Consider the following 24,803-nt stretch of genomic DNA (forward strand, 5'->3'; position numbering starts at 1 on the left):
AATTTGAGTCCCACGGGAGTCTAGACGCTTAATTTTGGATAAACATATCCAAGAGCGCACACAAACACTGCATTTCGTTTTCTCGTGCAAGGTTGTCAATTATGCATAATAATAGGCCAATTAGGTTATATTCCACAGAGACAACATGAAAGTTGAATCTCTTCTTCCAGTTCACGTAGTGCATTGATACGCCGTTGTTGCAGCAGTTCTTCATTTCACTTTCAGAATCAAAAGACAAAAATAAAATAATAATAGGGGCATTTTGTGTAACACCGCCTGGAGAAAGTGTCTAGTAGCCTACCATACGACCTCTGCCTCCTCCCTCCCAGGTTCGCATTAGATAACACAGGCACAAAGTAAATTGGCTATATTGTAAAAATCTTTGAAAACAAAAATGTGCTTTTTGGTCTTCATTTCGGGTTAGTCATAAGGCTAGCAGTGTGGTTAGGCTTAGGTTTAAAATCCGATTTTAAAAAGATAAATTGTAGAAATTTATATTTTTGGCGGGGTTCATGACTTTATGTCTGTCTTAACTAGTGACGACCCTCACCCCGCTGCCCGTCTCCTTCCCTCCCTCCATGTGTGACTGAGAATGCCCGTGTTGTACTGACATAAACTATACGGGCTTAGCAGACATGGAGGCCCGATTAATGACCGAGGCCCATTCCGACACGTCTCGGCTCAGCTAACGTTGTGTTGGAGAAGAGTCCAGTCGTGTTTGGGGATATCAAAGATACCAATTGCTGTGTGAGGAAAAAAAAACGTCGAGGGGGAAGAAATAGAGGGAGATCCATTTCGGGTCTCTTGATTCAACGCAGCCGCCATTTTGTTGACAGTTCGTGTTTTTTTTATAACGTACACAGCGCTGCATCTATTTTATTTAAATCTATCTGCTTCCTTAAATATTGCTAGCCTCTTTGCTATTGGATTTGTCTTTACTCCTTCGATAGAAGACTACTATTCTAAGGCATGTCTTAACTAGCTGACTTGCTAGCTTGTTATCAAAATGTAATTGCATCGTTAGCCGTCATAGTTTAGCTTCAGCTACAAAGCTAGCACGAGTGGCTAAGCGAAAATGACAGGTTATTCAGTTATTTGGTTTAGTTTGTTTTTCCTTATTCGTGAACTTTATGAAACAAAACGGAGACTATCAAATGATGTAACACTGTCAGATGGATACATTTCCAACAAGTACGGCCACGTTGCTAGAAATCCAAGTTATAGCAAGGCAGCCCAGATGATGGCTTGCTAGTGAGCACCATTGGTATAATGTAACATAGGTTATTATTGGACGACCGATAGATAGCTTGTTACAACATTTACATCGTTCTCTTTGAATGTATACATTGTATCAAGTCTGTACCGCACGGCAATATTTTGTTACCTCGTTCCAAAACGTTTTTTTTTCTAGAATTGGTAATAATGTATCTTCTTTTGGCGTCTGTCTAATAACTTTCTGTTTTTGGTTATTTTTCTCTTGTAAGCAACATTCTCATGCGTTAGGACGTCGGTTGGGGTCACTGCTAAACTATAACTACAATATTAGCTTGTTAGCTATTTAGTAATAGCAGTGCTATTATCAAGTCGAAACGTTCGCAGTTGATGCCAAAGAGTTTGAAATGGGTACATGTCTGAATTCATAATTGATCTCCCAAAATCGGAATGGAGGTATAATTTTGACATTTCTGTCATCTGCGTTTTTGACAAATCAGCAGTTGGGAACATAAATACTGTGGCGACCATGTTGATACGCACGAAGGGAGGATTTTGATCCACATAATGTGAACACTGTTGTACTCCTACGGAGGTGAGTGGATGCATAATGTGAAAGATTTAGCGAGTATTGTAGATGTTGATATTGTCAATCCATATGGTCAATCTTTATTATGCAATATGTGTTTTGAAGGATAGCTCTTGGGCTCACAATTCCCCCACACCCATCGTTACAGCGCATAACGATCAAACGTTATTGCACGAGGTGATTTGATATTGTAAAGAGGTGTTCGGCCCTTTTACATTATACGTATTTGTAAATCAAATTGATATACATCGTCACAAGGATATGTTTTGAAACCGTGTTGGGCTATTTGCGAAGGATTAATGTTATCCAGAATCCTTGGGACGTTCGTACCCGAACCATAACCCGTATCTAACCCTAACCATTTTCAACTTCAGCGGGGTTGGGAAGTCTCAATGATCCCGGATAGCAAGGACCATTTGCGATGTGGATGTGTTGATATGGCCAAGCGATGTTGAAAATGTACAATCTTAATAATTTTAACTCCGTTACAGTATGTGTAGCAAGGCTATAGTTTACTAGGAGGTTAAAGGGTAATTCCGCAACCTTTCAACCTCCAATTCATCATCTCCAGCACCAAGCCAGTGCCTACATGTCAAAACAGCACGGATCTGTGGTAAAAAAATATAAAAGGTCCCAAAAAATATGCTTATGTTACATCATAGGGTGGATTATTTTTTCCTACAAAATATTGAAATGTGCACATATGTTGACACTGGTATTGTGCTGGAGATAAAGAAAATGAGATTGAAACGTGGTGAACTTTCCTTTTAATTTAATGAAATAAGAGTCTGTTATTAGGGGTGCTGAAGTATAGTACAAAACGTGGACATATTGTAAAGAGATAAGGATGTAGGCTGCTCACTTTTTGGACTCCTACGGAGGTGAGTGAATGCATCATCTGAAAGATTTACAGACTATTGTCCAACTTTATTATTTGCTCCTGTCCACAATGTTATACAGGCACACTTTTTCACATAACCTGGACATATTCAGTCAGAGTATCATCCTCAGTTAGCCTTATTTTATTCATGGTTTACTGCACTTCTATTGTAGGCTACTTACAACAAATGCATCCAACAGGATGATTGGCATAGGGGGCACGCTGCCTAACCCAAAGGACCTCGGGCAAAATAATTTGAGTGAACTTGTTTTAGGCTAATGATGATACAGTGGTATGGGACCCCAATTTATCATGAATCTTCTGAAAAATCAGAAACCATGGCCTTTTTGGTTATGTCACGTCGTTTTGTTGTGAATTTAGGAAGTAAGCAGTCTAGCTACTCTGTCTATTATCAACAACACATAGGTAAAGATCACATCACCTGCTGTTGTTGTTGAGGCTTTGGTCTCATTTATTGTAATAACTAATAACAGTGTGGAAAGATGTATAATAATTGACTGAGTCAACGGCCAATGATGATTTCAAATTGAAAACCTTTAGAGATCGGACCTGTCCTGAGAATGCTATCGGGGCTGCTTTCAATACTACGCCATTGGGAAATCAGAAGTTATTAACGTGTGCTAAAGAAGGGAAGGAGAGAGGGGAGGGGAGGGGGCTTTCCAAATGGTTTACTATGTTCCCATTTCACCAAATTTCTCGGTCGTTGTCATTCTATGAAGAGTTTCTCCTGTGAATTCTGTAATTCCTCCCCTTTGCTCTCTTGTCACCTGCTGTTTCCTGGTTTGGAAATTATTTTTTGGTCTCCAACTTCTCCTTTTTTTTGTAGGAAAATGAATATTCCCCACATCACTTTACTAAATCTCTATGTGCATATGACATTAGCTCTACGTTGAAATGTACCTTAATAGAAAGAATGTGACATTTCCTTCTGTAACATCAGTAGACGTAATCTTTCTGAATGTTAATTGTATCTCTAGAGTAGTAGGCTAATACATAATTTCACTGTCCTGAGAATAACTGTCCCACTGACCAGAGAATGACCATTAGTGTAGGGGCAGAGAAGGACACATTAGAGCTGCTCTCCATCAGCATTTTGATATATTGCGATGTAGGCCTAATTTGCAGAAAGAGAGAAAAAGTATGATCTTTGGTCAGTCTGTTTGGAAATATTAAACTAGGTAATGGGCATAGTGTAGTTCTGTTCAAACAAAACACCTTGTATGACTGAGTGAGAGAGATGTTTTGACTAACTTGTCAGGCTTTACTCTAGTCTTGTCAATAGCCATTTACATCCCTTGCTACTACAGCAGCTTATTTTTGGCATACCAGCAGTCAGATCAGCGGAAGCTGCAAAATGAATGTGAACACACACTAACACTTCTTGAAGCAGCGAGTATCGAAGAAAAAGGGGAATGATTGTCACAGAGGACATGGGGAAAGGGAAGAGATGTGTTTTCGATTAGTAGGAAAACAGCAACTCAAGTTTGTCTGCTGTTCCTAGAGTGAAAGGGAGCAAGGTTTTATTTTTGACATTTAGCCTTTATTTAACTAGGCAAGTCAGTTAAGAACAAATTCTTATTTACTGTGATGGCCAAACCCGGACGATGCTGGGCCAATTATACACCTCCCTCTAGCACTGACATGTAGTGCCTTAGACCGCTGCACCACTCGGGAGCCCTCAGGAGGGAGGTGTGATTTGAGTAATGTATGTCAAATCAAATTGTATTTGTCACGTGTTGATACAAATTCTTACTTACAAGCCCTTAACCAACAATGCAGTTCAAGAAATAGAGTTAAGAAAATATTTACTAAAACTAAAGTAAAAAATAAAATAAAAAGTTAAGACAAAATACAGGTTAGTCGAGGTAATTTGTACATGTAGGTAGGGGTAAAGTGACTATGCATAGATAATAAACAGCGAGTAGCAGCAGTGTATGTGGTGGAAGTTTGAGGCGAAATGGACTGAGTAATTGAAGTAAACATAGAGAAGTGGGTGTGGGGAAACACAGGCAAGACTCCAAGTTCTGGACCACAGTTATTGTGATTCTGCAGAAAACGTCTGTCTCCCCCAAGCCCTACTAGCTACTAGTAAAACAATCCAGAACAAGTAGTCTCGCAAGCTTCTGAACATTGTCGATTTTAGCTCTCTGACTGCTTTATCGGATGACTTACCCGACGCACGCTCTGGCTCCACTAAGTGAATTTGTTAGTGCTTTCTGCCACAGTAGGGCAGGCACACAGAAACTGTTAGCATGCTGCTCTCTCCCGCTCTCTCTCATTGGCTGCTCCAGAGTGGTTGGGAACACCGGCCGCATCCACTGTCCCCCAGAGAGCCCAATGTGCTGAGGTCACAGTTATGAATCGCCTCCAAATGACTTCACTCGGAGAAAGCACCTGCTTTGGGCGAGCCCGCATTAAATCACTCAGTGGACGTAGGGAGCCGTAGCAGACCATTTCTTTCATACGGACACTTCCCTCCTCCAAATGGGAACTTTGCCGCAGCACTACACTGTGAGCGTTATGAGACACATTTTCGATCAAACAAGAGATCCATGGGGGATGGTTAATTTAGCAGCTTATCACAAATAACCTGGGTACTGGTGGTGTGGTCTGTAGCATGATGTACTACAGTATCCATAATACTCTGTAACTATATCTGAGGGTCAGAATGCAGAAGTCAGTGCTGCTCTAGGATCAGGTCCCCACTGTCCATGTAAAAACTGATCCTAAACCAGCACTCCTAGTCTGATACGCTTGATAGTGGCATACATACCTGGAGGGCTGTTGGGAGTTGTAGTTCACAGGAGGATGGCAGTTATTTAGTTCTTGAGCATCAGAACTACACCTCTCTTGTCAAATAGATGCCCATTTGTCTAAATAGGTCACAGATAGAGGTAAGCTGTAAGGACGAACACATCCATAAAAAGTCACCTAGAGATGAAGGACAGCCACTAAGCATATAGATGATACAAATATTTCACCTTTGTCTCGTCTTCCTCACTATGGTAAAGGATGCCTTGCAGTGCTTAGATATGTATTTTGTTTTTGATAAAATCTCTTCTGTTATCTGTTGACTAATATCAAACTCTTGTCTTTACTATTCCCCACCCTGTCCTACCCCCTCCCATCTCTACTCGTCTTTCTCTCTACAGCTTGAAGGACAGAGAAAGAGGGCTGGGCAGCCAGGAAAGGAGCAAAGCCACCAAACAAGGATTGCTTTTCAGCTTCCCCAATATCCCCCTTCACCCCTATCCCATCTCCTTCTGCACCACGGCTTTTCCCTAGAAACTGTACCTGGCGTCCCAAACATCCCTCCCTAATCACCCCTCACCCCCTAAATCTCTGATGGATCAGAGGACTCAGGGGGGGCCTGCTACTCCACCCCCCCTCCTCGCCACTGCTCCCCCAGGAGAGCGAGAGAATGAAGGAGGAGGTGGGAAGAAAGATGAGGAGGAGGAGAAGAAGGAGGAGAGAGAGGGGTCGCAGAGGGACTCCTGTTCTGCTGCAGGTGGAGGAGGGGGCTCCGGTGAGCAGCAGCCACCACAGTTCTCTGTCAAAGAGACTAGCCTCCATGAGGGCAATGTCAAACTCAAGATTGGCCTGCAGGCAAAACGCATGAAGAAGCCGCCCAAGATTCTGGAGAACTACGTGTGTCGGCCGGCCTTCAGGGCTACCGTGAGACCAAGCGGGCGCGGAGTTGGCCGGGGGAGCCGCGGAGGAGTCGGGACAGGCGACGGGGGCAACCAGACCCAGAGTCCTCCACATGGCAGGGAGAGAGAGCAGAGTCCTGGCATGAACCGATCCATCCCATTGTCTTCATCTCCCTCTGCTGCTGCCCCTACTTCTCCTCTACCTGTTCCTGCTCCTTCCACCACTTCACCCAGTCCAGTGAATGGGAGTACTCCAGCTAAACGGGTAAGCAAGGAAAGCATGTATTATGCTAGGACGTTGATTAAAAAAAAACATATCCCTGTCAAACAAGGAATCCTATCCAAAGAGACTATTAGAAATTGCACAAAACGTGTCTGGCTTTGGACTGTGCCAAAAATAGGCAAAGCAATACTGACAGCCAGTTCACACATATGAGAACATTTCCAATTCTTCCAACACTGTTTCACTGGTTTGAATTCACAAATTATATTTGTTACTTGTAAAGTCGATTTGCTTCATAATTTAAACAATCATCTCAGTTTCTTTGAATGTATTCACTTTGTGTCCCATTCTGGCTTGTCTCCCCTTCCAATCAATCCCTGCTTCTCTTCTTTCTGCTCTGCTCTGTCCTTGTCTGTCCCGAATACGTTTTGAGTTTAGAGCAGTGCTCTCCAACTCTGTTCCTGGAGAGCTACCCTCCTGTAGGTTTTTGATCCAGCCTCAGCTATAGCTAACCTGATTTAACTATTCAACCAGCTAATTATTAGAATGAAGTGGGCTAGATTAGGATTAGAGCAAAAACCTACAGGACGGTAGCTCTCTAGAAACAGGGTTGGAGAGCCCTGGTCTAGAGGATCTTCCCCTCTGGCCAGAACTGAGAAGCAGTAGAGGACAGGAAATTCAAATCAATGAACTACAGTTTACATAGGGTTAACCTGATTGGATTTCATATAGACTGTCTAGGTTGCCTTATTGACAGGGTTGGCTTTTAGCATGCTTTATGTGGTTTTCAAATGCTACTTTCTGAGCAAAATTGTTTCGATTAGGTTTTCACTTTTATATAATTACCAGAAAGCATTGCCTGGGTTTGGATACATATCAGAAGATTACAAATGTCAAAATAGTCAGACATTAAAAAAAATAAAATAAAAAATAAATGCTTTTTAGTGAAACACAACAATAACTTTCTGGGAACTACCTTTCTGGGAAATGGGTAGGCCTTATCTGCAATCAATGGCCTTTTAGATTTTAATATTTGTATTCTCTTTTCGCAGGGTCCTCCAAAACTGGCCTGCAAGTCGGACAAATCTGAGGCGAAGTCGGACGGGAAATCCGCTGCCTCTATGGAGAGACCGCTGAATCTTCATCGTCCTTTGGCAGACGGCAAAACGCACCATGCCTCTGGGAAGAAGACGCCCATGCCCCAAACCAAGTCTCCTACCTCCTCGCCCTCCCCTCCTGCGCCCCCATCACCGGAACCCAGCGTGGAAGCCGCTACTAAACCTCCTGGGTACACTTACAGCAGTGAGGGTTTGAGGGAGAAGGACCGGGGTGTTTCAAGTTGGGGGGCTCCTACTGTCACTGAGAAACTAGCGCAACTCATCGCCACCTGCCCTCCCTCAAAGTCCACCAAGGTGAAACCCCCCAAAACGACTTCCTCTCCCACCACCCACACCACTTCTAACTTTATGGCCCCCACCCCAAAGCAGCGAGACCGCGCTATGGCCAACAGGGCGACCTATTCTAGAGCGGTCCACCTAGCTCCACCCCCTCCCGTCTCGCGCCCTCCTGGCCGCCCCTATGGCTCCCGGAACAATAAAGACAATGTTTTGGAGAAGTCATCCACCCCGCCTGGGAAAGAGGAGGCAGATGGGGCCAGCAAGTCTGGCAGCAGCAACAACAGCAACAGCAGTCGCAGCAGCAGCCCTACATTAACTTACGGTGGCGGCAATAACCGCCTGGCAACAATTTCAAAGGACAACAACGACAGCAACAGTAATGGCGCGAAGCCACTACAGTCACGTCTTACTCACTGCCCACCGCTTCACTCTGTCTCCTCCTCTTCCTCATCACCACCTCGTTTGTCATCCTGCTCCTCTTCAGAGAAGAGGACGGGGAGCGGGCCAAGTCGCCAGGGCTCCCCTGCCTCTCAAGGACACCACTCCCGAGACCGAGACAGTCCCTCCCAGGCAGAGGAGAGGGAGAGCAGTGAGAGGGAGCAGGAGCGTGACCGGGTCGGCCCCAGAGACTTAACCAAATGCTCCCTTCCTTCAGCATTAGGCAAGCAGGAGGCCAAGGACAAGGGGGCTAATCAGTCACTCAGAGGGGAGAGAGGCAAGAGCTTGAGCCCCAGTAAACGCAGTCCCAACCCCATTAAATGCAATCCCAACCCAAATAAACGCAGTCCCAACAGGGAAAGAGATGGTCACACCAGTGGTACCTCCAGTCCCCCGGAGTCTGTGAGACGGACTGCCTCGCCACCAGAGCCCGCCGGCAACCATTCACCCCCTCCTCTCAGAGACGAGTCCCCTGGAGACGAGTCACCGGGCTCGCCCCCAGAGCATGAGAACAAACCCCTGAAGAAGCGGCGAGGCAGAAAGCCCCGCTGGACCAGAGTAGTGAACCGGACACAGAGGGTGGGCCAGTACAGCCCCATTGACCAGTGCGAAACCATCATGCCTTTGTCCTCCTCAGGCCTTGATACTCCCCCGCCCATACGCAGGCCTGTAGGACGGCCTCCTAACCCCAATAAGGTCAAGCCTCTTGCCATGTCTCAACTCTTTCCTCAGCCAGCCAGGAAAAGGGGACGGCCCAAGTCTAAAATGCCAAGGCTGGATGCCCCCACTCGGGGACGTCCCCCTCACAAGCTGGCCCCCTCTAAGGTATTTTCTTTACACAGGTCAAAAGAGGAGCAGGACCCCCCTGTTCTCCACCCAGAGGTAGATCTGAATCCTCCCAAACCTATGCCCAGGAAGCGGGGGCGACCCAAACGCCTGCCCCCGACCTTGCCGCAGGAGGGTCAGCCCCCCACTCTGGCACCGGAAGCGGGGGATGGGAAACAGTTCCGGACCAAGGGCAACGGGCAGCTCATCATGAAGACTATCATAGGCAAGATCAATAAGATGAAGAGTGTCAAACGCAAACGGTTCCTTAGCCAGATCCTATTAGGACCAGGGTCCGGACCAGAGCAGGAGCCCCCCAGAGGAACTGCCAGTGGGGTGGTGGGCCAGGTAGCAGCTGCAACCCAGTCTCTATCCTCCTTGGCTGCTTCTTTCGGAGGCAAACTGGGACCCCAGATCAACGTTAGCAAAAAGGGGACGATATACATGGGGAAAAGGAGAGGGCGCAAACCTAAAGCGCCAACAAATCCCTCGTTGGCAGCTCCAACATCACCCACTGAGGGGCCTTTCCTGTCCCCAAACACCACGTCGCCCCTCCACCACCATCAGTCTCAGCCGCAGCACCAGCTCCCGTCTGCCGAGGTGTTCCCCTCCCCCTCGCTCTCCCAGTCCAGCGGAGGCCAGAGCCCCATCAGTGACTCCTGCTTTGTGGCGCCAGGGGCAGTGCACTTCCTGACGCACCCGCACTTCCACAGCCACGGCCACCACTCATTCCCCTTCCCTCCCCCGACGTTCTCAGCCCCCTCCCCTCGCACTCTGGGCCCTCTGGGCTCCTCGGCTGCCGTGGCCTCCCAGAAGAAGTCGTGCCGTGGCTACCATCACCACCACCATCATTACAGGCAGCACTACCACTACCGTAAGCTATCCCCTCCTAGGCCCCTCCACCCCACCTCCCCTGCACCTCTGAGTGAGCTGAAGGAAGCCACCCCCTCTCCTGTCAGTGAGTCTCACAGTGAGGAGACTGTACCCAGCGACAGTGGCATAGGAACAGACAACAACAGCACTTCTGACCGGGGTGAGAAGGCCGGTGGGGCAAGTGGCCTAGGTAGCGTGGGGATACCACCTGGCATAGCCAGTGGACTGCTAATGCCAGGGGTGATGGGCTCAGCCGTGGGGGTAGGGGTTGGGATAAACCCTCGCAGTGGACTAAGACACTCGTCGTCAGTGCTGCTGGAGCACCCCTCACCCTCTCCGTCACCACTGGGGGCGAGGTCCTCACCAGACCCCCGCAGGCCCCTACTGGCGACCCCTCCCTCTGCACTAGTGGGCCACAAAGAGAAACACAAGCACAAATGCAAGCGCCGGAGCCACGGCTGCCCGGGTTACGACAAGCTAAAGAGGCAGAAGCGCAAACGCAAGAAGAAGTACCTGCAGCTGCGCTCCCGGCGCCAGGACCCCGACTTCCTGGCAGAGCTGGATGAGATTGTGGTGAGGCTGAGTGAGATCAGGATAGCGCACCGCACCCCTGCGCTCAGGCTGGGCAGTGGGCTGGGGATGCCCCCGGGAGCTGCGGGGGCGGGCAGAGTACCAGGGTCGGTAGGCAGGGCCACTGGGGCCATAGGAGGCGCTGGCGGCCCCCCTCCGCATCACTACCTGCACAGAGACCTGCTTCCAACAATCTTCAGGATAAACTTCAGCGGCTACTACTCCCCCCACCCCTCGTACCCCTGTGACTCTCTGCACTACGTCCGCAAGCCAGACCTGAAGAAGAAACGTGGGCGCCCTCCCAAGCTGCGGGAGTCCATGTCAGACGTACCATTTGTTCATGGGCTGGGGTTCCCGCTATCTAGCGGTGGGTTCTACCACCCATCCTACAGTGTTCCATACTCCTCTGGTCCCCTTGGTCTGGGCTACTACAGAGGATACCCCCAGCCAGTGCCCTGTACCCCCATCACCAGAACTCCCACTCTGCTCCATCCCACCACTCCCATCACTCCCCCTCCTTCCCCCCACCACCTCCCCCGTCCTACGTGCACCACCACCACCCGTCACACCTCCTGCTCAACCCCTCCAAATTTCACAAGAAGAAACACAAGCTGCTGAGACAGGAGTTCTTGGGCGGGGGCCGGTCTCCCGTGCTCTACCCGGCAATGTCCTCAGAGCTGTCGTTCGGCTGGCATCACAAACACAAACACAGACACAAACATCAAGAGCGCTGCGCAGAGGACGACGGGGAAGAGGGAGGAGGTGAGAGCCGAGGCGGAGCCGAAATTTCCGAGAGCCCGGGGTCAGGAAGGGGAGAACGCGGGGCCGGAATGGCCGAATCTCTGCAGCGCTGTCGGTTTGGAAGAGACTCCACCCCTACTACCACCAGTGCCAACAAACAAGCCACGGCCACCTCGGCCAACTCTCCTTCCTCGTCTTCCTCTTCCTCAGCCGAGAGGTACAAGCGCAAGGAGACATCCCTGTCTTTCCTGGGGCCCTCTCGCCTGGCCCAGGGCAGTGCCAGGCCCAGGGGCCACCAACACGTCGAGTCCTGGTTCAGGATGGGCAGCTCCGAGGCAGACTACGCTAAGCTCTCCCGGAACCCCACAGCTGTCGGCCAGGGTCCGTTCACAGACGGTCAGGGAGAAGATCCAGCTGGCTGCTCAGACAGCGAGGAGGAAGACGAGGAGCCCCTCACACCCACAGACGAGGTGGATCCCAAGTCCCAGGATCCCCCTCACCACACCAACCTCTTCGCCACTGCCCTGACCCCTACCTTGCTGAGAGGAGGCCGAGTCAGGAAGGGAGGGGCGGCAGAGAGTTCTAACTTCACCCGGATGGAGCGGATGCTGAGAAAGGAGCACTCCACGTTAGCAGAGAGGAGAGAGATGGGTGAGTCATTGTGACAGGGCTTTCTGTTAGAGAGCGATATACTGAAATACAGTGAGCTCCAAAAGTATGAGGACAGTGAAAATGTTTAGTTTGTTTTGACTCTGTACTCCAGCACTTTGGATTTTAAATGATACAATGACTAAAGGTTAGTGTAGACTGTCAGCTTTCATTTACAAACTTGTTGGATGCATTTTCTGTTTGTTTTGGTTGTGTTTTAGATTATTTTGTTCCCAATAGAAATTAATGGTAAATAATGTATTGTGTCATTTTGGAGTCACTTTTATAACTTTCTCACTCATCATTATTCACGATTCATTCAGGATTATCCATCATAATGGTAGCATCCACATTCATGTAAAAATGTTTAGAAACCTACTCTATTCTTATTTACACTGAACAAAAATATAAACGCAACATGTGAAGTGTTGCGTATTTTTGTATATTTACAGAAATATAAACGCAGCATGTAAAGTGTTGCATATTTTTGTATATTTACAGAAATATAAACGCAGCATGTAAAGTGTTGCATATTTCTCTATATTTACAGAAATATAAACGCAGCATATAAAGTGTTGGATCCCATGTTTCATGAGCTGAATGGAAAAATCCCAGTAATTTTCCATATGCACCAAAAGCTTATTTCTCTCAAATTTTGTGCACAAATTTGTTTACATCCCTGTTATTGAGGATTTTTCCATTGCCAAGATAATCCATCCACCTGACAGGCAGATTAATCAGCATGATCATTACACAGGTGCAGCTTGTGCTGGGGACAATTAAAGACCACTGTAAAATGTGCATTTTTGTCACACAACACAGTGCCACAGATTTCTCAAGTTTTGAAAGAGCATGCAATTGGCATGCTGACTGCAGGAATATCTACCAGAGTTATTGCTAGATAATTTAATGTTAATTTCTCTACCGTAAGTCACCTCCAACGTCGTTTTAGAAAATTTGGCAGTACGTCCAACTGGCATCAACCGAAGACCACGTGTAACCACGCCAGCCGAGGACCTCCACATCCATCTTCTTCACCTGCGGGCACATTAATAGCCAGGTTGACCTGGCTACCAAGTTCCCCTGCCCAGTCATGTGAAATCCATAGATTAGGGCCTAATGAATTCATTCCAATTGACTTATGTCCTTATATGAATTCTAACTCAGTAAAAACTTTGAAATTGTTGCATGTTACATTTTATTTTTGTTCAATATACATTAAAAATGACACTACATTATTAATTTCTGTTGGGCACAAAATAATCTGAAACACAACCAAAACAAACAGCAAATGCATCCAACAAGTTTGTAGTCACAATGTAATAATTGCATGCTAGGAATATGGGACCAAATACTACACTTGACTACTTTAATACACATATAAGTGAATTTTTCCCAAAATGGGGGGGATGATGTACAGAAACTACTGTCATTTATTAACGGTTCGTCCGATATGGATCAAAATACCCTCAAATTAAAATCCCTGTTCTATTGCTCTGAATGTGATTTCTGCACCAAAATATTTATTTGTACTTCTTTTTAAGTGAACCCAAATTGAACCTGACATTGTGAAGGTTATTGAATTGTGTACCAAATTTACTTTAAAAAAAAGTTCTGCTGCTAGTGCCTCAAGAATTCAGCTTTCTATTTTGTTTGGATGATGTCCGCTTAGCTTCATTTCTTGGCAATAAGTAGTGAAATTGGCCTGGTATGCATAACCATGAGTGACAGTATTGATTCCAGGGTTTTGTTTCCATGCAGTGACCACTTTACAAACCACCATATGGCATAGTGAGCATTGAACACGGTGTGCGTCCCAAATGGCACCCTATTCCCCATAAAGCACACTACTTTTAACCAGGGCTCTGGTCAGAAGTAATGCACTATAAAGGGTATAGGGTGCCATTTGGGACACACACCGTGTTCAGTGCTCACTATGCCATATGGTGGTTTGTAAAGTGGTCACTGCATGGAAACAAAACCCTGGAATCAATACTGTCACTCATGGTTATGCATACCAGGCCAATTTCAAGATATCCCTGCTGAATCTCAGTGTTCAGTGACTCATTATAAACGGGGTGGTTCGAGCCCTGAATGCTGATTTGGCTGAAAGCCATTGTATATTAGACCGTATACCACGGGTAGGACCAAAAATGACTTTTTACTGTTTTAATTACGTTGGCAACCAGTTTATAATAGCAATTAGGCACCTCGGGGGTTCGTTGTATATGGCCAATATACCACAGCTGACTGCTGTATCCAGGCACTCTGTGTTGCGGCGTGCCCAAGAACAGTCCTTAGCCGTCGTATATTGACCATATACCACACCCCCCTGTGCCTCATTGGTTAAATTTATCCTTTAGAAATCCCTTGGAGGAACACAATGCCATCCCCTGTATGTACATCTACCCTCCACCGGCCCTGACATTAGATAGCCCTAGCCAGTGATTAAGGGCTTGGCAGCAAAACCCCCATAATTACTTAAACTGGCCCTGCTTTTGTGTGATTGTCATTGTATCCTTGTAGGATGTCCAGCGAGATGTTTTATTTCCATAAGAATAGTTGACTCGCCGTGATAGTTGAGCTGGGCGTTTTGTTACAGGCTATATTTGGTAGGCTTCCCCATCAAAAGCTATCAAACTGAAAGACTGCGTGCATCTCTGTCTTAGATCAATGTGTAAACCCTACACCTGCTCTCAGCTAATATAGATGAACAGGGAAGACTGGGTGATTTGGGTAATGATTCAGCTCCATCAAGCTGCCTGGCTGCCATTGACTGAGATAAGTGTGTATGTATTCTATGTGTGAGAAGGCCAGGTTCGCTCGGTGGAAGGCTCCTGGTGAGGCGGCATGGTGTAGTTTGAACCCAGCCAGGGTAATCCAGGATTAGAGCTCAGGACACAGGGTCGTTCTGCGGTCACCACCACCATGGAGGTAGCCTAGTAGGCAGGGAGGCAGAGGGTGGGATAAACCACACACAGGAGTGTGAACCAGAAGAGTCGAGAGGCAGCAGGGGGGATGCTGGAGTGGCTTGGTGTCTTTACTTATAGTAGGACCGTTCACTAATGTGATGGACTTAATGCAATACTTTATGGCTTGAAAGGAAAAGCTGAAAAGTATGAAGTCATTGTTCATTACGTGACATAGTATTTCAGTTTGCTGCGGTGGGCTTAGCCTATATGTTTATCCATAATGAGATGCATTTTGGTGGCAGTGGATATCAATGGCAAATGTAGTAATTTCCTTTCAATTTAAGGTTAAGCCTTGATAATTATTAGATAGCATTACAAGACCGACAGAGGAAATATGTTGGCCTAACAGTGGAACTAAGCTAGGGCTTAGAATGGATAATAAATATACGTTCATAAGTGTCACGCTGCAGCTTATTCCTATGTTCATCATCTAATTCCCCTCTCTTCTCTCTATTTGTCTGTTTCTTTGCAGGCGGTACATCAAGTGTCCAGACCCGAGCCGACCACTCTACCCCTGAGGACCACCTCAGGCAGCACCACCATCACCCTCCTCTGTTCCACTCTTCCTCCTCCGCCTGCCTCTCTCACTGTGGTCACAACTCGCCTTCCCAGGGCTGCTGCCTGGACGATGATGCCTCCCCGCCACACCACTCCCACCGGGCCCAGCCCTCTAAACACAGCCTGCACCACGTCAACAAGATCCTCCGTGCAAAGAAGCTTCAGAGACAGGCGAGGACAGGCAACAACATGGTTAAGAAGAGAGGCCCCGGGCGCCCCAGAAAGCATCCCTTGCCCTCCCCGCCCCCGTCGCCGCCCCCTCTGGCCGAAGTGACCCAGACCAGGCACCGGGAACGTGGAGGAGGAGCGTGGAAGGGGGACACTGTGACGGACGCGATCGAGTCGGTGGTCCAGGGCCAGTTCAGGAAAGGCCAGAAGAGGAAGCACTGGGAGAGAGATAGGGAGGAGGAGGAGGAGGAAGGTGGGGAGGTGGAGGAACGAGCTCTGGACAGGGAGGAGAACCTGGGTGGCTTGGGGATGAGGGCCAGTGCTGAGGGAGGAAGTGGTTGGCTCACCCAAGAGGAGCTGCACCGCTTTCGCAGGTAAAACCACCACCACTACAGGCCAACACGTGATTGTAGCCTCAACGATGAGAGTAGAGAACCGTGATTATGTTGCAGTTTACTTCCATAGGCAGCGCTAATCTTAGATTTTAGCAGCTGTGTGTATATATATATATAGAGAGAGAGACTATCAAGCCAGTCATCACTATAAACTGACTCTTTGCTCTATTTCAGTGCTCTGGAGGGGAAACCAGATGGCCCCTCCTCCCCGGAATGTCCGGGCACCGTCTCCATGGAACAAGCTCCACCCATGCCTATAACCAGCCAACGGGAAAAGAGAGCAGCCAGGCCTCCAAAGAAGAAGTTCCAAAAGGCGGGGCTCTACTCTGATGTGTACAAGACGGCAGAGTGAGTCCCATAAGAGAGAAACACAGACATGTCAAATCTGGATATACCCGTTTGCTTACCAAAGGTCAAACCAGGAATATTTAAGGGCATATATGGACATCTCACTCTCGTTTTGTTCCTGTTTTTCTTTCAGTCCTCGTAGTCAGCTCCTGCAGATGAAGAAAGAGAAACTGGAGTACACACCTGGGGAACACGAGTATGGGCTTTTTCCTGCACCTATCCATGTTGGTGAGTGTTCTTGCCTGCAAGCACACACACATACACACACACACACACACACACACACTTTGTCATGACTTGTTACTTCATTTCTCTCTCCCCCTTTCAGGAAAGTACCTAAGACAGAAGCGCATTGATTTTCAGTTGCCTTACGACATCTTGTGGCTGTGGAAACATGACCAGGTGATCACTGCTAAGTGTTTTCCCCCTCAGAGTCGACAAGCTATAATAGCTTTAATAGGGATTTGTCCAATTTATATAAGGATTTGTCTCTTTTATGATGTAAGGCCTGCGATAGACTAGCGATCTGGACTATGAGCAGTTCTAGCTCGGACAAGGCTACTTACTTATGATGTAATAACCTACATTTCTTGGTGGTTTTAGCTCTACGAGAAGCCTGATGTCCCCCTTTATAAAAAGATCAGATCAAGTGAGTACACAGTCTTAAGATCCAGTCGCTTAAATTATAATGTAACCAAACGCTATTTAATGCTGTGTCCCAAATGGCACCCTGTTCCCTATATAATGCACGACTTTAGACCAGAGCCCTATTGGCCCCTGGTCAAAAGTTGTGCATTATATAGGGAACAGGGTGCCATTTGGGAAGCTGCCATGGTCTGGTCAAGCTATTGTGTATATGTCCTTGCCTTGTGTAACTGTAGACGTCTATGTGGATGTGAAGCCTGTCTCGGGTTATGAAGCCACCACCTGTAACTGCAGGCCTTCCGGGGAAGCCATCGACAGAGGCTGCCTTGACGAATGCCTCAACAGGTATAAACACTGGTGTTGGAGACTAAAATAGACCGACACACTGGTATATGCTCCCAGGCGTGCAATGTTTATCTACAAGGAAAACGCTTTCGACCCTGCTTGGGTCTTCAATTCTACATAAATGTTCAGAAATCTGCCTTGGAATAGCATCTCAAGATGTGAATTTAATTTAACATGAATAAATCATCTTGGTGTCTCCCACTTGGCTGCAATATAAGTATTTTTTTCCCACTCCCTCAGGATGAGCTTTGCCGAGTGCTCCCCCGGCACTTGTCCGTGCGGGGAGCAGTGTGACAACCAGCACATCCAGAGGCATGAGTGGGTGCAGTGCCTGGAGCGCTTCCGTGCCGAGGGCAAGGGCTGGGGCATCCGCACCAAGGAGCCCCTCCGCTCAGGCCAGTTCATCATCGAGTACCTGGGAGAGGTCGTCAGCGAGCACGAGTTCAGGTGAGATAGATTTGAATGCATGTATTGATGTGTGGGTTATTCATACAACATTACATAAACTCAGCAAAAAAAGAAACATCCTCTCACTGACAACTGTGTTTATTTTCAGCAAACTTAACATGTGTAAATATTTGTATGAACATAACAAGATTCACCAACTGAGACATAAACTGAACAAGTTCCACAGACATGTGACTAACAGAAATGGAATAATGTGTCCCTGAACAAAGGGAGGTCAAAATCAAAAGTAACAGTCAGTATCTGGTGTGGCCACCAGCTGCATTAAGTGCTACAGTGCATCTCCTCATGGACTGCACCAGATTTGCCTGTTCTTGCTGTGAGACGTTACCCCACTCTTCCACCAAGGCACCTGCAAGTTCCCAGGGTCATCTCAGGATGAGCCTGCAGGAAGGGTACCACATGAGGAAGGAGGATGTCTTCCCTGTAACGCAGAGCGTTGACATTGCCTGCAATAACAACAAGCTCAGTCCGATGATGCTGTGACACACCGCCCCAGACCATGATGGATCCTCCACCTCCAAATCAATCCCACTCCAGAGTACAGGCCTCGGTGGAATGCTCATTCCTTCGACGATAAACGCAAATCCGACCCTCACTCCAGGTGAGACAAAAACGCGACGTGTCAGTGAAGAGCACTTTTTGCCAGTCCTGTCTAGTCCAGCTACGGTGGGTTTGTGCCCATAGGCGACATTGTAGCCGGTGATGTCTGGTGAGGACCAGCCTTACAACGGGCCTACAAGCCCTCAGTCCAGCCTCTCTCAGGCTATTGCGGACAGTCTGAGCACTGATGGAGGGATGTGCGTTCCTGGTGTAACTTGGGCAGTTGTTGTTGCCATCCTGTATCTGTCCCGCAGGTGTGATGTTCGGATGTACCGATCTTGTTCAGGTGTTGTTACACATGGTCTGCAATTGCGAGGACGATCAGCTGTCCGTCCTGTCTCCCTGCAGCGCTGTCTTAGGCGTCTCACAGTACGGACATTGCAATTTATTGCCCTGACCACATCTGCAGTCCTTATGCCTCCTTCAAGTATGCCTAAGACACGTTCATGCAGATGAGCAGGGACCCTGGGCATCTTTCTTTTGGTGTTTTTCAGAATCAGTAGAAAGGCTTCTTTGGTGTCCTAAGTTTTCATAACTGTGACCTTAATTGCCTACCGTCTGCTGTTAGTGTCTTATCGACCGTTCCACAGGTGCATGTTCATTAATTGATTATGTTTCATTGAACAAGCATGGGAAACAGTGTTTCAACCCTTTCCAATGAAGATCTGTGAAGTTATTTGGATTTTTACTAATTATCTTTGAAAGACAGGGTCCAGAAAAGGGGCCGTTTCTTTTTTTGCAGAGTTTAATGCACCAAGGGGCAAAACATAAGTCACATTTTCACTTAGGGCTCTATTTTAGCAAACCTAACGCAATGGTAAATCTTAGCGCTGGCGATAGCGCTATAGGTTAGGGGGTGTGTCAGAAATGTTTTTGTTATTTTCATAACCGGAATTATGGGCTCAGTAGCTGTTGGTGGCCTGAAAGGGCTGGGTTTTGATGACTAAACAAGTTGTAGGTGTGTCGAGGCTTGACCCCCTCACTGGCTAATCAGAACGTGCTCCATGGCAAAAAATGTGGTTGCTTCAAATTGTGCATTTAGAGAGAGAAAAATCATAAAGTTGCATGTGAATTCACAATGCAGATATGGTCCTGCGTATAACCTCTAGGGGCAATGCAGTTCACTCTACCGCTGTCATGACTACCAGACGGCACTCACGTTACTGCTGTCTCTGTGTTGCACCTCTCCATGTTCTCATTGGTCAGTACATGGGTCTTCATGTCCCACTTCTCATCAATGTGATGGCTCTTTGCAGTGGATGTATGACAGCGTGTCCATAGACATTAACAATCTGTTTTTAACCTGGGCAGGCACAATTACTGTATAACCGCGTAACCCACGGTTATGGATGAAGACCATCATGAAAATAAAATAATTGTCATAACCCTTTAAATATTTTTGTTGTTGTGTGTGTTTGGAACAAACAGCTGACTGAAGATGGGACTGCTGTGCATTTGTGCAGTTGGGTCCATTTCTCCTGTAAAATGGAATCTTAACAACGTGATGAAACTTTGTTGCTCCTTGCTGATACAAGCAAATAAGTATTCGGTTGCTTAGGCAACACCCCCCACAATGCAACAGCAGCGCACATAGGAATACAATGAATAGAACGTGCTTGGAACCTCTAATCATAGCAATTTGACTGGTAAACTCATGGGTACACTCACAATGGTTGCCTGGTATTGTGGTGCAATAATTTCCATGGTAATGTAGAATGGTAATTCAAATCATGTTAACTGATGTGGCTCATGCAATGGAATGTATTTTTTGTTGAATTAACAAATCATAGCACATATTTTATTTCCTGCTTTGCTCCTATGGGTACACTTGCAATGGCCGCCAATCCACCCATTATGCCGTCACTGTCTTGAATGGAGGCGTTCGTTCTATTCATTCTATTTCTATGCCAGCGCATCCAGTCAGGAGCAGAGGAGGGGAGAAAATGTGCGTAAACTCCCCCGTTAGTTTTGTTGTTGCCATTTAAATGGTTATTATGGTGACTGCAGTCATTTTGCTGGCCAATTACCGCCATCCAAAATTCCATGACCGTCTCAGCCCTATTGTTTAAGGTCGCATATGGGCTGTTTGAGAGCACACGCTTTGTACTTGCAGAGCAGTCATTGCACAATTTCTCCATCCGCTGCATATCAACTGCAATCATTTCTATAATCAGCACTGTGTCATTTTCTCACACCGTCCATTATTGCACTTCTTTTGTGTGAAGAGCCTGTCAGATGTCTGTTTTCAGGGACCTGCGCTGCTGCCAGCAACGGTTTGAGTCTCACGGTGCCTCTGTTTAGATGACTAAGCATTGCAACTGTACTGCCATTAGCTCAATTCCCTGTCTCACTCTCTGCCATTTTTCCAACCGTTAACAATGATGATGTGCGGAGTGCTTTACATCCATGGCAAATTTTTAAAAAGACTATAACTCTAATCAAATAGTTACGTATACGCTGGGAGTCAAACAAGTACAGGTGGTGAGTTTAATAATAAACGGAACTTCGAACAATATAACAAGCACAAGTAACGTATAGACATGAAACATAAACAATACTGACTGGGGAAAGAACCTAAGGGAGTGCCAGATATAGGGATGGTAATGAGTGATGCACTGATGTGACATTTTTAGCCGATATCGATATCTGCTATTTTCCTTGACAACAAAAAAACTATACCGATATTTATCATTTTAGCGGCCTTTTAAGCATTCCAGTACAGTTAACTATTTAACACACACATGGACGCAGCGGCCTAAGGCACGACATCTCAATGCAAGAGGCGTCACTACAGTCCCTGTTTCGAATCCAGGCTGTATCACATCCGGCAGTGATTGGGAGTCCCATAGGGTGGCGCACAAGTGGCCCAGCGTCGTCCGGGTTTGGCCGGGGTAGGCCATCATTGTAAATAAGAATTTGTTCTTAACTTGCCTAGTTAAATAATGGTTACACACACACACACCACACTGATCAAAAATTATTATTATGTCCCCATTACCAGTAAAACATAATCAAAACCTATTTCTCTCATTTACTTGCTGTGCTGTTTTGTTGTTCAGTCGCATCAGGATTTCTATGAACACCGTTTGGGTCTTTGCATGTCAAAAAAGAAAACAATGACCAGTAGATAACACTATTTGACTAGCCACAATAACGATTTAGCCACAATAGTGGACTTTGCGGTTAGCCTTCAAAATTAAAAGTATGTCATTGACTGTGAGGCAAATCAATGCAAATAGTAGAATTATGCCATAATTTAACAGATCATGCTGAACGATGTTGGAATGTTGTTATATAAAATCAACAAAAGACAATAATTTGTTCATTTGACAAAAATCTGTTGAAATCACACTGGATGGATTATACTTTTGAATTGCATTGGGGGCATACTTATTTAACTGTACAGCCCTACCTATGGATTGTGGATCAATGACATGGGGTATCAGTCTACTTAGTGACACCCAGAGAACAGCGTCGTAGCTCTTATTGCTGGACTCTGAAACAACTGTGAATTGAGCCACATTTATTGTCAACCTATGTATATTGAACACTATTCCTGAGGAAAAACTATACTGATAAATATATTGGGTATTGAGTAGACTAATTGAGTAGACCGATACCCCATTTCATTGATCCCCAATCCTTAGGTAAAGCTGTATGAATGTCAATACACACAATAGGCTTACTGGGGAGGTGATTTCACACAGTCACAATGTTAATATTTACGTAAACTCTTCAGAGTTGTGTTCTGTAGGTGTCACCGAGTAGACTGATACCCCATTTCATTGCTTCACATTCCAACCTGGTTTAACATTATCTAGTCTAAATATGGCATGATTCCACCAATTGTAAACGTCTACATCACGTTCAAAAATGTGATTCAGAAATGAAATTTTTTTTTTTAAGGCAAACCGCAAAGTCCACTATTGTGTCTAATCCTTATTGTGGCTAGCTTCACAACATATAACCCGGTTCGGTGGAGCCTCACTAGCCAGGTGAAGCTAGCTGGCTGCTTATAACATTAGCTTTGGGCAACAGGGATAAGTAACTGGATAGCTATTTATTTTCATGAACTGAAGTTCAATTTCAAATCGGCAAACAACAAGTGGTTACCTAGCTAATACTTACCTACAAGAATTCCTAAATCATTGCTAAGAATGAAAATGACTGCAGTTTCTATTGGTCATTGTTTTCAGGCTGGTTGTATTGGTGCTAGCTAGGTACCAAGCTAAAGCTAGCTACCCCAGAAGTTGTTGTCAAATAAATAATGCTTTATTACCAATGCGGTATTATAAACACATTGTTCGTTTGTTTGTTTGCAGACTTTTTTGTACAGCTTTGACAGTGCTACTGTATCTTTTTTGACACTCAAAGACTCAAACAGTGTTCCATAGTATGTATGTCTTGAAGCTAATAGCAGTGACGCCATTACTGTGTAACTCCGGTAGGGCAACATCTGAAACATAGCGTGCTTGAGATTGTGTACCTGTGCTTGACCAGTCGGCGAAAGCCAATATCACCCACAACAGAAATGACTGATCGACTTGTTGACTGCTCGATCCACACAGCAGACATTGTGGGCTAAGTTATGAATGCTGTGTTTCACGTGTAGCGCAAATTTTACGTGCCGCCATTACTGCACGTTATATAAGTATGCACATCAGCTTTGACATCGGTTTTGCACATCAGCTTTAAATATTTGCATTTTTAGCTAATATCGGCTGATTCCGATATGTTCACCGATATATCGTGCATCCCTAGTATAAGTGAGGTACTGGAGTCCAGGTGTGTCTGATGATGATGATGTGCAGGTCCGCGTAATGAATGATGCCAGGTGCGTGTAATGATGGATCCCAGGACCAGTGGCGGGAGTAGATGTGACAGAAATTCTAATAACAACTAAACAACTGGATTTAAATAGGCTCTGTTTAAATACAGTTACAGGCACCATAATTGCTCCCCGTGGGCATATAATATTAAGGTAGACTATGGAGGGTTTTACACACATCCAAAATAATAATGGAAGTTGGCTAAAATAATAATTAAAAGGGGGATATTGGCTCATTGTTTTGCTCCTCCCTAAGTTGATCTTTCGATAAAGCTTTGGTGATTCATATGTATTTCAAAGCAATCTCATGAGCCAAACCCATTATTGATAGGCTGGGCTTTCCATGGCACTGTGTGCACATGTAGGCCTGAATGTCTTTTAAACACATAATGTTCACACTTCTATACAGAATAGGAGTCTCCTGTCAGTTGTATGCAGTGTCTTAAAAAAACATCTATATATATAATATAGACTGATAGACCCCCATTAACCCCCCCCCCCCCCCCCACACACACACACACATTCTCTATAAAGAATCTGTTGTTGATATGGTGGAGGACTGAATTGTTAGGAGGATATTGGCACCCCTCCCACTTCAACGCAAGATCACTGATCTTAGACAAGTCAGGTAACATGCGTTTGACACTTGCACCTCCCTAGTGCCAGTTGAAAATAGAGCCCTTAGTCTCCCATTGACATCAATTTATAACTAGGGTGCGTTCGTAAATTCACTCTTGAGTGCAAGAGTGCGCTCTAGGCATTAGTAAATTCAGAGCATTGTCAGATTGTCCATTCGTAACACCTCACTCTGGCCATTTTTCTCACGCTAGCAGAGCTGGTTAGGCAGTTTTTATGTTATCCAGAGCGTTGGTGACTGCAACTGTGCTGCTGGCAACAATTTAATGACGCTTTTTTTGCAGAGGTTTACTGACACCGGCCATATTCATCGGGTGTTGAGCGTTCGTAAATTCATCAGCTATTCTACGCTCTGGCACACTTAGACGAGAGTGCTCTGAAATCGGAGTAGATAGCCAGAGCGAATTTACAAACACACCCTTAAGTGGAAGTTAGCAAGGATTCGCCACCAAATCTATTGTTCTTTCATGTTAAATCATTATTATTTTTGTGGGCCTTTTGAATGGTTCTGTGGTGTTCATCTGTTTTCCTAAACTCTGCTTTGTATTCTCATATCCATGTCTTCTAATGTCCCTCTCTCTCCCCCCTCTGTGTGTCCTGTAGAAGTCGCATGATGGAGCAGTACTTCTCCCACAGCGGCCAATACTGTCTGAACCTGGACAGCGGCATGGTGATCGACAGCTACCGGATGGGCAACGAGGCCCGCTTCATCAACCACAGCTGTGAACCCAACTGTGAGATGCAGAAGTGGTGAGTTAGTACTACTACTACAA

The 24,803-nt window shown here is 46.1% G+C and overlaps 1 protein-coding gene across 1 annotated transcript in view; it reads left to right on the forward strand.

The window, feature by feature from the left end:
• The first annotated feature begins 586 nt into the window (after nt 1-586).
• LOC135552420 (histone-lysine N-methyltransferase ASH1L-like) overlaps nt 587-24,803 on the forward strand; it is a 44,203-nt gene continuing 19,986 nt past the window's right edge. The window contains 13 exon segments of the mRNA XM_064984015.1: nt 587-835; nt 1,713-1,807; nt 5,855-6,617; nt 7,628-11,117; nt 11,120-12,070; nt 15,512-16,139; nt 16,335-16,508; nt 16,642-16,736; nt 16,837-16,910; nt 17,112-17,157; nt 17,390-17,498; nt 17,739-17,945; nt 24,634-24,780. Of these exon segments, the coding sequence (XP_064840087.1) occupies nt 6,048-6,617; nt 7,628-11,117; nt 11,120-12,070; nt 15,512-16,139; nt 16,335-16,508; nt 16,642-16,736; nt 16,837-16,910; nt 17,112-17,157; nt 17,390-17,498; nt 17,739-17,945; nt 24,634-24,780 (6,491 nt within the window). The 5' untranslated portion in view covers nt 587-835; nt 1,713-1,807; nt 5,855-6,047.

This window comes from Oncorhynchus masou, chromosome 13 (genome assembly GCF_036934945.1).
Source record: "Oncorhynchus masou masou isolate Uvic2021 chromosome 13, UVic_Omas_1.1, whole genome shotgun sequence".
Taxonomy (NCBI): domain Eukaryota; kingdom Metazoa; phylum Chordata; class Actinopteri; order Salmoniformes; family Salmonidae; genus Oncorhynchus; species Oncorhynchus masou.